At 43.4% G+C, this 15000-nt stretch overlaps 1 protein-coding gene across 2 annotated transcripts in view; it reads right to left on the bottom strand.

Annotated features, from left to right (window-relative positions):
* Window positions 1-15000, bottom strand: part of plxna1b (plexin A1b) — a 221644-nt gene that overhangs the window by 93975 nt on the left and 112669 nt on the right. For both annotated transcript variants that reach the window (XM_079509891.1, XM_079509892.1), the window contains exons 7-9: window positions 14357-14510; window positions 11869-11968; window positions 2918-3032 (exon numbers count right to left, since the gene is read on the bottom strand). In XM_079509891.1, the coding sequence (XP_079366017.1) occupies window positions 2918-3032; window positions 11869-11968; window positions 14357-14510 (369 nt within the window). The remainder of the gene's footprint in view (window positions 1-2917; window positions 3033-11868; window positions 11969-14356; window positions 14511-15000) is intronic.

The raw sequence follows: 15000 nt of genomic DNA, 5'->3' as shown, positions 1-15000 counted from the left end.
GGGGGATTTGTAAATACTGTAACTATCTTCAAGTGGCATTGCTATTGTTCTTTGAAATGGTACTGTGGTGTAGTAGCTGCATGCTATGTGTCAGTTTATCACCGTGTTCTATACCTTGATCAAAGCATGATTGTTGACTTCGAGCAACATTCAAAATCATTGAGGGTGGTAATGTTGGTACTGGGCAGAACAATTGTGTTCTCGAGGTTGACACAAAGCAGTAGACATTTGGCACAGCTGGTGCCAACAGTCTACTGTAAATCTACTGTAGACAGTCTGCAGTCCATTTCTCCAAAAGGGAATGTGTATGCAATGCATGTATTTGACCAGAAGCAGCAGGGATGAAACGCATTCCCACTAGCAATGAAAATGAATGAGCACTGACCAGAGCGGAGGCAAGGTTTGCCTACATCCCCCCCAGCAAATCAAACCCTGGCTCTCTTACGGCAAACAAACAAATCTTACACTGCAGTACACTGGATTGGAAACACAAACCAATGATACAATGGAAAGACGGTCTGACAGGTTTGATATGTACTGTAATATCAAATATTTTTTTAAAATAGCAACGCGCTGTGAGCTTGTGCATCAGCATATTTGTCATAAGTTACTTTTATTGAATCCTGACTACACATTGTGGGTGGAATATTGCTGACATGCTGACACTGTCAGAAGCGATGCTTAACACCAGGGGCATGGCACACACCTGTCAGAAGCGATGCTTAACACCAGGGGCATGGCACACACCTGCAAATTCAGGTACTTGCTCACTTACATAAGCATGTACAGTACACATGTAAACATGTGCGCTCGCACACGCACACACGCTCGCGCATGCCCGTGAAAGGTCAGGAGAGATGAATAGAGGGACTGGCATGCAAGCATTTGAAAGAAGCAAGGGATGAGGTGAGCAGAGGACGAGAAAAGAGGAGAGATCGATGGAAAGAGGAGAGGAGAGATGAGTCCAGCCTACAGGAAGAGCTGGACTTGTTGGGGCACTGAGAGCACAACTAATGGATGTGGCAGCCCAGAGAAGGATGATGAATGAGCGTGTGTGTGTGTGTGTGTGTGGTGTGTGTGTGTGTGTGTGTGTGTGTGTGTGTGTGTGTGTGTGTGTGTGTGTGTGTGTGTGTGTGTGTGAGACAGTGCAGATGATAGATTCTCCAACAGAGCATGTGGCTGGTGGCTTCTATGGGCACAGATGAGGTGACAGGAGAGCTCTCTCTGTCCCCAGACCACTGTCAACACAGCCTCTCTCCTCTTTCTTCCATTCTCTTGTGCACTCTATCTATCCATCTCTCTGCACCTGCAGAACGTAACGTACCATAATCATTATTTAAATTTAAGCACCTGTGGACGTAGTAGAGCCCTTGGGGACAGCGTTTAAGTAACTGGGTTTAAGTTGTTCAAATTAGCCCTGAAGATAGTGTTCTCATAAAGTAAGATACTGGCTTTTTTACCCAAGTTATTATCTGTGTCCCAACATTTGAAATAGTCGTGTAAAAAATAAATAACAAATGGGCTCCCGCAAATGCCTTAAAACGCCACCACTTTAGAACACGGACAGTCTGTTTATAGATGTATTACCTGTTTCATCAAGTCTGTTTATAGATGTATTACCTGTTTCATCAAGTCTGTTTATAGATGTATTACCTGTTTCATCAAGTCTGTTTATAGATGTATTACCTGTTTCATCAAGTCTGTTTATAGATGTATTACCTGTTTCATCAAGTCTGTTTATAGATGTATTACCTGTTTCATCAAGTCTGTTTATAGATGTATTACCTGTTTCATCGTGCTCTCACCCTGCTCTGCATCGTTCAATCTCTCTCTATCACTGCAGGCTTTCCTTGTGTTTATACAATTCACACTAGCCAGCGCTTTCCCTGTGTCTTACAGATGGGAGCGCTAATCTGCTAGTGTTAGCTTTGTGAGGCGTGAAGGCTGGGCCCAGTGTGTGGTTGTGGACAGTGATGTTAGTGTGCTAGCTATAGTTTCCACACAGATGAGGGCTGCGATAAAGAGGAGTGTAGTTGGATAAAGACAGAGTAATTAATATATGGGCTGTGATCCTGGTCAGCTAACCAGGGCACTTCAATCAGCAGAGATAACAATGAGGACTGGACCACTGATGTAGGGAGACATCAGACTGTTTGATAAACCACAAACATTACTGCCTGCATGCACAGTGGATTTATATTGAGGAACCTTTTGAGAAAATAATTATGCCTTTCAATGTATCAGTGTGCATTTGCCACATTGCGTGTGTGCAAGCGCATGTGTGTGTGTGTGTGTGTGTGTGTGTGTGTGTGTGTGTGTGTGTGTGTGCATCTGTGCCTCCAAGTGCTCTGTAGTGATTGACAAACACATTGAGTCCCACTTGTGATTCCTCACATCACCCGCTCAAGCCATGGCCATGGCTCGATTGATATTAGCTTTTATGCTAATGTAGCATTTGGCTGTGTTGGAACAAGGCCGTATTTTCCATTCAGGCTTGCTTATGGTCTTATGGGCCAAGACAAGAATTATGGCTGCCCAGAACTCAGGCTGTGCCATGAGCCCCTATCACACATACAAACACAAACCACACAACTACACAGCAGACAATAGTCAATCCCAAAAAGCTATAGGGGTCTGTGCATGTGTGCGTGCATACATTTGTTATTACATGACTACAGACTGTTTATATGAGTTAGAAAAATCCCTTGCTAAAAATATGAACTTATGCTAATCTATTTGGGCCTTTCTCACTTTAGCCATCACTGTCACGATTCATAAACATCTTCTATGAGCAAAGCCAAGCGCTGTCCTTCAAGTGCCTGAATAGGTAGCAGTTCTCAGACAAGAAGATTGAAGCAGACAGAACGACATGTGGGAGTGGGAAGGGAGATGGATCAGGAAGTAGCGCGACACTCACCTCAGAGATGTTGACGCGTCCCTCCTGGAATGAGCAGTCGTTGGCGTTCTGGGTACACATGTGGCGGTACTTACACCAGTGGCACGGGAATGAACCATTCACACACGACAGGCACCTGAAAGAGAAAGTAAATGATGAGTGACATCATTCCCTGACAATTAAAACTCAATTAATACGTAAATAGCAGATCTACAAGCCCTCAATGCGTCACATTCGCGGCTTGTATAGGTCTGCTGTAGGGTTGTCCCGATCAGATGATCGGAAATCGGGGCTGATCACGTCATTTTTAAATGATCGGAATCGGATCAGGAGCCAAAAAATGTGATATGGGATATTGTACTATTGTGGCATAAACGTGTTCTATAAAATATAAATATCGGATCGGGAAAAATCGGAATAGGATCGGGAGCAAAAACGTGATCTGGACATCCCTAGTCTGCTGCTATGGAGTTTAATGTGTTTGGTGACATTTTGTTTTGCACACATAAAAGTATACAGTATCGAGAAAAGCCTGAAACTTATTCACATTAACAAAATTCACATAAATAGTAAATAGTTTTCATATATCTTTAATTGCAAAAAGACAAAACAGTATTGCACACTCAAGTATTGCTGAAAATAATAAATAAATAAATGAAATAAACATTCAGTATGTATCCTGTGTTTGGAGAGGGGATGGCCGGCTGAGAGCATTATTGTAAACGTAGGTCGCATTTACTATGAAAACCTGCTTTTCCGTGTGTCACGGTCACACCTCCAATATATATCGTCACGCCTCGTGACATCACAACTCGTAACATCACGCCTCCATATATGGTCACGCCTTGTGACATCACGCCTCCAGCTCCATATGGAGCTGAGCTGTTCAGACACTCCATATGTTGATCCTTCCCCACCCGTCCTGCATCTTCGATGTCTCCCTTTTGACTGATACCTGTCCATTCAAACTCTAGACGTAAATTAAGGCCCGGCCCTACCTGAGCCCTCATCAAACCATGTACAGTACACTAAACACACTGCCCCCGCTGCCACCCTTAGATCTCCATATCAAACCCTGTACACTCAAGGCACGCTCCATATATGGCCAGTACAGAATTCGTTCCATATGTTGATCTGACCCCCCATGCCAAAGCGCCAGCGCTCGCCCAGCAGTCTGCCGTCACCCAGGCGGATGTGTGCACGGCCTCAGGGCGTCTTACTGGTTATAGTATTGGGTATGATGTACATTGTACAGTGTTCATGTCAAGGTATGGGTTTGTCCATACTGTATGTGTTCAAATACAATGTCCATCTATTTGCCAGAGAATCAGTGTTTACTTATTTATCGATCTATAAATGCACCAAGTGTGTACGTACATCTGTAATCCATGTAACTTCAAATTCGACACACGCGTTCCACACCGCCACAGGGAGTGCAGTGCCCGACAAAACTGTCACCTTTCTATAAAAAAGAATTCTCGTATGTTACGGCCATTTTCTCAGTGTCTCTAGTGAAATTCCATTTCACTGTCTCTACCTTCTCCAAGTCACATGACACCTTGTTAGTTTAGCCTTCTTTAAGTCATCTCTCCATCTCTTCAATACATCAATACATCTTTACCATGCTGTCTCCTGCCCTTCTCCTTCTCCCCCGCACCTTTCATCCTCTCATCTCCTTTGCTCTCTCTGTCAAACTGCCTTCACCTCTCTCTCTCTCTCTCTCTCTCTTCTCTACCTTCCTCTCATCCATCACTCCGTTCCCTTGTGGCTATCACTCACATCTATTCAGTCACCGGCCATATACACTGAACTCAGCCCTGTTTCTATACGTCTACCATCTACTGTAGCTCTCTTCATCCAGTCAGACTTAACCTTTCTTCCCCTCCCTCTCTCTCCATCTATCCCCTTTCAGTTCGTGCCATCTCTTTTTTTAAAAGCCCTCCGCTGTTCTTTGTCTAAAGCTCTCTTTCATCCGTGCAGCTAAAGGCGCTCCGCCATTTTAAATTCACCTGCTTTTAGCCCAGCCTCTGCGAGGTGTGGAAAGATGAGGGGGACGGGGGGTGGGGGGCATAAAGGGGGGCATAAGAAAGAGAAGGGAGACAGCGAAGAGAGATGGAGACTGAGAGATCAAAAGCAGGTGGATTTCCCTGAGAGAGGTGGAGACGCCAGGTATCGTGGGAGAGAGGGAGTGGAGAGACGGGGAAATAGGGAGCCAAGAGGGGGTGGGGGTATAGCCTGGGACTCTGTGTAGGCGTCACTTGGCAGAGAGAGGCAACAATGGGTAGGGGGTGCGTGCGTGCGTGCGTGCGTGCGTGCGTGCGTGCCCCGTCTAATGGTTGCCATTGGAGACGATCTCAAGTTGTTTGGATTGATTTACCATCATTCATTCTTGGACACATTAATTCTTAAAAAAATGTACTGTACAATAAAATACTCAAAGTTAAAATAAGCCAAGAGTGTACAAATGGACCTAAATCTACCCTTACAGGTCTCACAGTAAAATTAATACTTTTTTTTTGTTGTGCATTGATGAATCAGATATTAACAGATTAATGTAGTGAAGTTATTGCTATTGTGTCGATAACTCTTTTATTGCGCCCTTTGTTGTTTGTTTAGTAGTAAATGAGTGTAGATCCAGGAATATTAAAGAGCAACTCGAGACACTCGCTGGCTGATTTGTATTCAACAACATCTGTCAGGAATAAATTCACACATCTGTCTGAATCGATATGGGCACGATCTCGACGAGGATGTTTTAACCCATGTAAAATGGCAGCTGCTCTTCCTCTTATCCACATGAAAAATTAGGGTTTTAACTCTTGAGCTCCGAGATGGGGGCCATGCGCAACTCCATCAAACCTGACGTAGATTCATTTGGATCAATTAGGGCTGCTCGTTTGTTGGGTGCGCTATTTAAGCGATCGTTTCCAGGCCAGACCCTTCCTTTTCGGGGAGATCAGAGGCTGGAGCTTAATTCAATCCCACCGCTGCCTTAATTGACCAATTTAGCATTGTGCTGAGAGAAGCTGTCCATTTAGAATGAAGGATAGGCGGCTAAGGAAATAACGGGCCTCTTAATCCCACACAGAGCAAGTGGGAGATTTGTCAATGTTGCCAACAAATGGAGAGAGAGTGATTAGGCTAGACTAGGTTAGCATGGGGTACATACCCGCAACAGCAGAGCATTTTGTTTCCAATCTGTTGGAAAGACAGTATACGAGACAGACCTCTTTCCATGTGAACAAAAGAGTAGAGTTATCAATGCCAGACAAACGAACACTGGGTGAGTTAGCCAAGCGGCTCGCTGTGCATCTTGTTAGCTTTTGTTATTTTCAACTCTCCCCTCTTTGAATAACAATGACTCTTTTTTTTGGGAGGCCATGCAATAGATCGCTGCTCATCAAAATACAGTAGGAAAGCAATTTATCACAGCAGCAAGGAGAGAACTGTACAATACACACTTGATAGTCCATGCATAAGTGCCAGTCTGCGTACACGTGTGCATGTAATCCTCGGTAATCCCTCTTTTTATCTGACTTTGATCTTTTATTCATGTCCAGTCAACCTTGTTAGCGTATTGGCGACTTTGATATAACGAGCAAAATATCAGCATGCAGCCACCACTACTTTCTATGCTTCTTATGATGACTCCCCTGAAAAAAGGTAGTCGCTTAGATGAATACATCACATGAAGGGTTAGCGGGTGGTCATCTAAGACCAGCCAGAGGCCCCTTATGACAACCCTTAACAACCCCCCTCTTAGTTCCTGGAAATAAATAAGGAACCCTGTCATGTGCCCCCCTAGGACACCAAAATCTCTCTTTTAGCCTTGATGCTAACCGTTTCAAGAAGGGCCGCCACCCACCCAAGGCCATTTGGGTTTGTTCAACGCTTCTATTTCTACTCTCCAGGGGTGGGCTCCTTTCTCTGGACCCCCTAGTAGTTCCCTCTTCTTCCTTCCTGACACTCCCCAGGGGCCTTAAATTCTCAAAACCCCTTGTGGGCTGCAGACACGCTTTGCGTATGGCTACGCTCATAATGCAAATTTAATCCGTTGGTATTCAGATGCTAATCGAGCTACACTTCTGTAGCTTTGGTGCCCTTTCTTGCCATAGCACAATGCATTATGATTCTTTCATCATTCTCCTCTCTCTTACTCTCCTTACTTATTCTTTATGGAAGCACTGTGTATTTGACACTGATAGGTGTGTGTGTGTGTGTGTGTGTGTGTGTGTGTGTGTGTGTGTGTGTGTACACATTCACAATAGTACTTCATAGAGACAAGCTCTAAATATACAGAATACATAGTTTTTGCCATAAGATCTCCTCACAGCAGAACAATGGGATTTAGGTTCAAAATTGTCAAAGTGTGCATTTAACAGCCTCATTGTCATCATGCTAGTTGATACATTTCACTTTAATCTCTACCATCCCTCCATGTATAACCACGGTTTAATTGAATATTTTTTTTACACTGTCTATAGCTTAAATTAGCTTTTTAGGATGTTCTATTTCTCAAAAAATGAATACCATCTGATCATCGTCTGAGACAAATTAACAAAGGGTGATAAAAGGTGCTTAATATTGCCTTATATAGACATTTTAACTCGAGTTCATTGCCAGAATATCCAACCTATCTTTAATAAATGGGGGACCATGGAATGATAAAAAGCGTATGGAAATATTTAATTAAGAGGCAATCATGGCCGTGGGTGATTTTCTATTCCAATCTCTGCAACCCTTAACCCATTTAGGCCTGACGTCGAAATGTATAAAATGTCTTCTAAATCCTGACAGTTTTCTATCAGGATTTGCGACACATTTTCACGATTTTTCAAAAATAGCAGATATACAAGCTCATAGCGCGCCACTCGGTAGCTAAATTATAACATAAAAAACACCAAAAGGGGTTCCCGCCCAAAATGGGTTAAACTGAAACAGTGGGATTTCTAATTAGATTAATACTGCTATGCAAATTTATGGCATTTTCTAAAAGGGAAGGGCCATGACATAATCAGTTGAGTAAATATGATGGGAGGGGGATGTGTGTTTTGTGGGACGAGGGGTGGGGGTGGTGCATGGTGTCGGCTGTGTACAGTATACACAGTCAAATTAATTTCCCCCAGGGTGGAAAAACGGATCTAAATGGACCCTTATGGTTACGAAACCATATGGTTACTGTCAAATGTCAAATGGACCCAAATGGACACTTTTGGGTCATTTCACAGTAAAACATTAAGTGCTAAACTTCAAGCGGGTACAGTGGGTAATAGGTATGTGTATTTGTCTACAGTACGTGCTTGCATCAGGTTTATTTTTGTCTGAATGTATGTATGAATACAGGGTTTAATCATCATCATCATCGTCATGTAATCACCAGCAGTCCTTTTGCATCTCAGCCCGAAAACTCATGACTTTAAACAACGATGAGGCAGTCTGGAGACAAACGTGCTTCACGCACGGCCATGTGGGCCGAGTCATCACGCAAAACAACATTACCAGTCTGATCTTATCAGACGCCACACGCCCAGGGTGTACAGCGGGCACACAGGCATGAGTGCCAGCTCCAAATGGGAGCTTTTTTTTGTCTCAGCATCTCTCTCCGCCATCAGCTCCTCTGAGTCCCTGGCAAAGACACAACATGGCTTATCCATAACTTCATTAAATGCTGTCCCATTACATCATCTGGAGGCTGCAATGGATGGGATTTGATCAGAGGGCTTTGCCTTCAGTTTCAACACTGCCACACAGTTTGGTTCATTGTGGCATTTTGCATACCGTGTATGCAGAGATCTCTCAAACTCGCTTTTCTATATTCATTTATCCATCCAGAATAAACAAGCAGATACATTGAAGGCCATGGTGTAGAGGTGTGGCCATTCAGCATTATGACAATACACACATTTTCAACCTCATGTTCATATAATTGGTCCTCACAAATACGCATTACGAGATGCCAACATTTCGGTCAACACAATCTGTGTCTCATATAGGTGGGCTGTGGACAGTTCAGAAACTTGCCTACCAATTACATCATCAATGGGGAATGCAAGCACAATTAAAGAAACAATAAAATAAACTACAGCATTTCTCTTCATGGAATGTTAGTACAATGAAATACAGTATAAGAGATGGAAATCTTGTTTGACATTTCCACACCTCCCTACCGAGGAAGTCATTGGTAGGCAGGTTTCTGAACTGACCACACTGAGCCCACCTCTGGGAAACAGTGAGTAGACATGCAGGCTCATTATACATGGTATAATGAGCATTAGAGAGGACCAATTATATGAACATGGTGAGTGCAGTGGTCAATTAACCCATTTAGGCCTGACCTCAAAATTAAAAAAAAAATATTCTAAATCCAGTTTTTTGAAATAATTATTTTCACGATTTTTCAAAAATAGCAGACCTACAAGCTCATAGCGCGCCTATGAGCTTGTAGATCTGCTATTTTTCAATAGCTAAATTATAACATAATGTTTAAAACACCAAAAGGGGTTCCCGCCCAGAATGGGTTAAGACAATGTTTTGGGGGTACAAATGTCATGCGTGTATGGTTTTTGCAGAAGACTAAAATCCTATTTAATACTGTATATCAAAGGCATGGTAGAGAGTTGTATTACACTCATAAACAACAATGCTTTTGTTTAATAAACAACCATAATTCAATTCACAAATCATACAGTACTTAATTATCGAGCGGGTAGCAAACGATCATGATCCGTGGTGTGTTATTCAAATGCTCCAATTGTTGCAAATAATGCAAATAGGCGCTTTAGGTTAAATGTTAGGCACTTTAATATAATTTGGTTTATTTGTCAGCTTCCAGCATAACATAATGTTATACATGACCATTACAAACACTAACAATATTATAAACACCAGTACTACGATGTAGCTAACACTAAACACCATGTCACAGTGCGAACTTCTCTGAATGTGTTCATCACACACATGCACCGTTTGCAGTTCTTCTTGCACATGTGCTGTTCATCCACGCATGGGCATTTCCTCCAGGGACGTTTTATAAAAAGCACAACTTTGGGTTTTTTCAATCAAGGTTCATGTTTTAGGTTGTTATTAGACAAAGTAAAAGATGTTTGTTAAAAATGTTTAATTTGCCGTAATTTAAAAAAATACATATTTGGCCACTTGTTCGGATTCCCCCGCCGCCTGTCAAAAATAGCTAAAATCATTCAAACGAAAGCTAGCAGCAAATGAAGAAAAAAAATGCTCTAATAACATAAAACATGAAAAAGAAAGTTGTCCTTTAAACATTCATGAATGTTCTGAATTTGCTTTTGTATGTCAAAATATACATACTGTACTGTACAGTACAGTGTTACACACCATATATACCACCATATTAGGTCATTTAAGGTCCCTATTGTTAGCCCAGCCATATCTATCTTTAGGTATCCATTTGTGTCCAAGTAATTAATGTGAGAAGTTTCTCCAAAGAGTAAAAGGCACTGATGTTGGAGAAGCTTTTTGATGGAGATGAATTCACCGTGAACTGACATTGTAAACCACCACGCCCTTAACCAGCTGAGCTAATCAGTGTTGTTGCGGCGGGGGATTTGTGTACAAGGCTGGTTAAGAGGGGGGTCCAGGGTAGAGGTCACAGTAACGGATTAAGTGTCCGAGATATTCAGGGCTTCAACGAGCTGTAAGTGACAGAGTGTAGAGAGGTGTCTGTCTGTGTGTGTGTGTGTGTGTGTGTGTGTGTGTGTGTGTGTGTGTGTGTGTGTGTGTGTGTGTGTGTGTGTGTGTGTGTGTGTGTGTGTGTGTGTGTGTGTGTGTGTGGACAATCCTCCAAGGAGGCTCATCTAACATCCAAAGGGGAGTGAAGACAGAGCCCTGTGGTACCCCAGGGGCCTCCTAGCCATCTGCTGCCCCAGGGCTAATACCCTGGCAGACGTCTCAACCTACACTGGATCAGCCATGGATGGACTTGGGGTAGGGGGTGGGGCTTGAGGGCAGCTCTTGCCTAACAGGGCGCCTGACGCTTGGGGTAGAGTTGCTCTAAGGGTGTCAAAGATTTTCAGAAGAAGGTGGATTGGGAGACAGTGGCAAACAGTGATTGAAAGCATAGCTGAGGGCATTTCGTGGATGACACTCATTCAGGATTTAAGATGTGATGAGAGACTAGTCATAAGTATTTACACGGTGTGTGAGTGTGTGTGTGTGTGTGTGTGTGTGTGTGTGTGTGTGTGTGTGTGTGTGTGTGTGTGTGTGTGTGTGTGTGTACTTGTCCTTCATGCATCTCGAGAACCGGCTCATCTGTAAACTTCAAACTAGGCATGTGCATTGCCGAGGACCCGAGGGAGTGTACTGTGCGTTATGACGTCCGTTGGACTGGTGGTTGCCCATATTTGGGCATATATGAGATCCGATGTAATCAGCTTCCAAGTACTTTGATAATGATAATGGGTACTCTGCCAACGGTACAACAGGTATTCTCAGATATTTCCAACAGGCATCGTTCCCAATAAGCATCGGCATAGTATATCCAAAACTAACTTTTTTTCCCGAATAAGTAGAGAGGGAAACTTTGCGACATACCATCTTTTGTAATTAATTAATCATTGCAGCATCATTAGGGTGTACATCAGGTTATGACAATAAGAGTAGAATTACCATCTCATATCCCAATCGTTTCCCATATATACAGCACATTCGATTTTTCACTCCAACAGTAACACAAGCCTCCTGTGGAGGTCGGACAGGGGTGGAATTGTGTGTCTGTGTGCGTGCTCGCTGTGTGCGTGCTCGCTGTGTGCGTGCGTGCATCTCCCAGTATCCTAACTGTATCTCTTGCGGACAGTAACATGAGACAGCCCAGGGGGGAACTGGACAGTGAGACCATCACTCAAAAAAAGGGAACAAAAGAGGGTCTCTCTCTAGTTTTCCCAGAAGCTCACATGAAAAGAACAAACATTGCATGCTTTCAAACAGGTTCAACTTACGACTGGTGGACGCTGCAGTTGTAGAACACAAAGTCGACGCTGGCAAACTTTTTCTTCGTCTCATTGGACTTGAGATGGAGCTTCACCACCCGTTTGTCACCTGCGCACCCAGAAAAAAATTAATTAGCACAAGGAGCAAACGTAGGCATACCCACAAAGTTTGTTTATACTCCTGTGTCACCTGTGCACGTATTCCCCAACATTAGGGGTCAAGCTGGAATTATACTTGCTTGTGCAGTGTGTCACACAACGTAATTAGCAAATCTACAAGGTCACTCACAACCCATCGCAGCGTACTTACTGTATATTTCCAAATAGTAGCACTGACTCAAATAGCCGCCCACTACCTAATAACAGCCTGGGGTCTGACACCATGCTGAGATTTAACTCCCGCCATACTCAGCCAATTCACAAACGATTGTTATAATTGAAAGTGGTCTATCCTCTGTGGAGTGGCTATTATCATTGGGTGTATAAATCATGCGTTTATATTCCTATCAAACCATATAGAGAGAGGGGCAGACTTCGGGTAATAAATGCCTGGTGCGTGGAACAGGAAGACCTCATGTGCACTGAGCTGTCGCTCTTGCTAGCTGATTATGAAAGCATTTGAATTTGCTATCCAGAGAGAGAGAGAGAGAGAGAGAGAGAGAGAGAGAGAGAGGTAGGGAGCATTTAGGATACTCAGAAACAATGAATTATAGACAATGAATTCATCTTTTTTCCTGTCATTTGTATAATGTGTATGAGAGAACATTAAACGATAGATAGCCTACACTGTCCTATGGCACATTCAAAGATAAAGTTGACATACCTACAGTGGGGATATATTAGATGCAGCTGTTATTTTATCAATTAGGATGTGCACAGCTGAGCTAATTGATCAAATCATTGAGCGCAACATCAGTTGATTCCAGCCAGGAGGAGAGAGAGAAGAAAGGGAGCGACAGATTCAGACAGAATAGGAGAGAGAGAAGGGGATTTTCTTTTTGTGGGTTGGTTGACCCGCCTTGGCTGGCCTGCGATATTGCGTCGGAATCTAGGCTATAACCCGTCCGCCCACCACCATGGTTCAACCCGCAGGGCTTGCTCGCTACGGGTCGGATCATAGTGGCTGCACCTGGGGTGATGAAGCGCTCTCTCTCAATATTAAGTCAAAAGACTGTGCCTGCAATATATATTCACCATAGCTTATAATTTTGCACTAAAAAACATGCTCGAAAGCAACTGTAATCAAATAATGCCCCAGTGGCCGGTGCAAAAATAAATGAAAGCATACTGCAAATAGACGCCCTGTGTCCAAATCGATTTTGCATATTAAACACCAAGGGTACTATTTGGAAAAATACGGGTAAGCCATTTTACGTGCACAACATCTTTGCGTAACCAAGTACAAATCAGGTATCACTTTGTTGTACATCTATCTAAAAAAAAGGCTTCTGCTTCTATAACCTGAACACACACACAAGCACACAGTGTCACTCAGCAACACATGCAACGAGGCACACCCACAGCGTGGCAGAGGTAAAAATAGCAACACCAATCAGTGTTTGGATGGCAGAGCTGATGAGGGCTCATAATGGGGGATAATAGGTGGCACTGAATAACTACCGAGAAGTAACACACGACAAACTTAGACAACGCACCAACAGACAGCCTTTAGAACATTGAACGCAAATACCAAACATTATTTCTTACATCTTTGACAATTACTGGATGTGAATAAACACGCTTTATGTTAGGAAAGAAAAGGATAAAGTCCTATCAAGATATTTCTAAATATAACATACCAGAGTTGCTGCTTTGAAATGAAGTTATGGGCATAACTGGCATCGTTTTGTTAGAAAACAAACTGACAACGCATGATAATGGGAATTACAAAAGCACGGTTATTTTCAGAAACTGAATGCAGAATTATGTTTGGGGCTTTGCGAGGAGCGGACGAGCGTTATTGGTGGTGACAAACTGGTCTGGATATAGATACAGTGAGCGAGTCATCCGGTAACATTAATATGCGGTTTCTGGTCAATATGCAACTGTAGCCGCTCCAATTTCTACATACATGTGACCACCATAGGAGGAGAAACATCAGCTTAGGTGATGGATATACGTACAGTACATGCTATATAGATACTGAAGAGAGAGAGGAGAGAGAGAGAGAGAGAGATATAGAGAGATATAGAGAGATATAGAGAGATATAGAGACAGACAGACAGACAGACAGACAGACAGACAGACAGACAGACAGACAGACAGACAGACAGACAGACAGACAGACAGACAGACAGACAGACAGACAGACAGACAGACAGACAGACAGACAGACAGAGAGTGAAGAGGGCGAGAGAGACAATCTGAGCAACAGGCAAAAACGCATTACAGTTTTTGTTTGGATATGTAAAGGTCAGTGGTCAGACCCCCCCCAAAAAAGGACAGAAAACTCTGCAGAACCCAGCCACCACCCATTCAGTCTCCTCACGTCTCCCACCTCTGTTCCTGGTGATGGGGATAACATCACGAGCCGAGGGGGACAGACAGTAAATGTGTCCTCCCTGGACGCGTCCCTCTGTCTCCACATAGTCCTCGAAGGAGCAGTTGACCCCCGCGGAGAGGTCAGGAACGTTATGAGCCTGAAGCACCAACTAGAGGACGGGAGGGAGAGAGAGAGAGAATACAAGATCAATGGGAGGACATGGTGAACATGGATTGTTATAAGATATGACATGGGGGTTAATGGGTGCTGGGGGCGGGAGGGAGTATGTGTGAGCGATAGAAAGTGTCTGTGCTTGTGTGTGTTCATGCATGCATGTGTGTGTGTGTGCGTGCAACACGCGTGCACACTTGTATGTGTCAGTCATAACTGCTGCGATTACAGCAAGGTTAATGTGTACACAAAGAAAAACTGAGGTATGCTGCCATTAACCTTTATCCATAATATATATATTTATATATACATATACTGCAGAAACTGCAGGAAGTTTGAAGGCAGAGAATGGTTGAGTGCGAGTGTGTGCACACACACACACACACACACACACACACACACACACACACACACACACACACACACACACACACACACACACACACACACACACACACACACACACACACACACACACACACACACAC

The sequence above is a fragment of the Electrona antarctica genome (assembly GCF_951216825.1).
Source record: "Electrona antarctica genome assembly, chromosome: 9".
NCBI lineage: Eukaryota > Metazoa > Chordata > Actinopteri > Myctophiformes > Myctophidae > Electrona > Electrona antarctica.
Note: the sequence above shows the minus strand (reverse complement) of the source record. Positions and strands in the feature narration are given on the sequence as shown.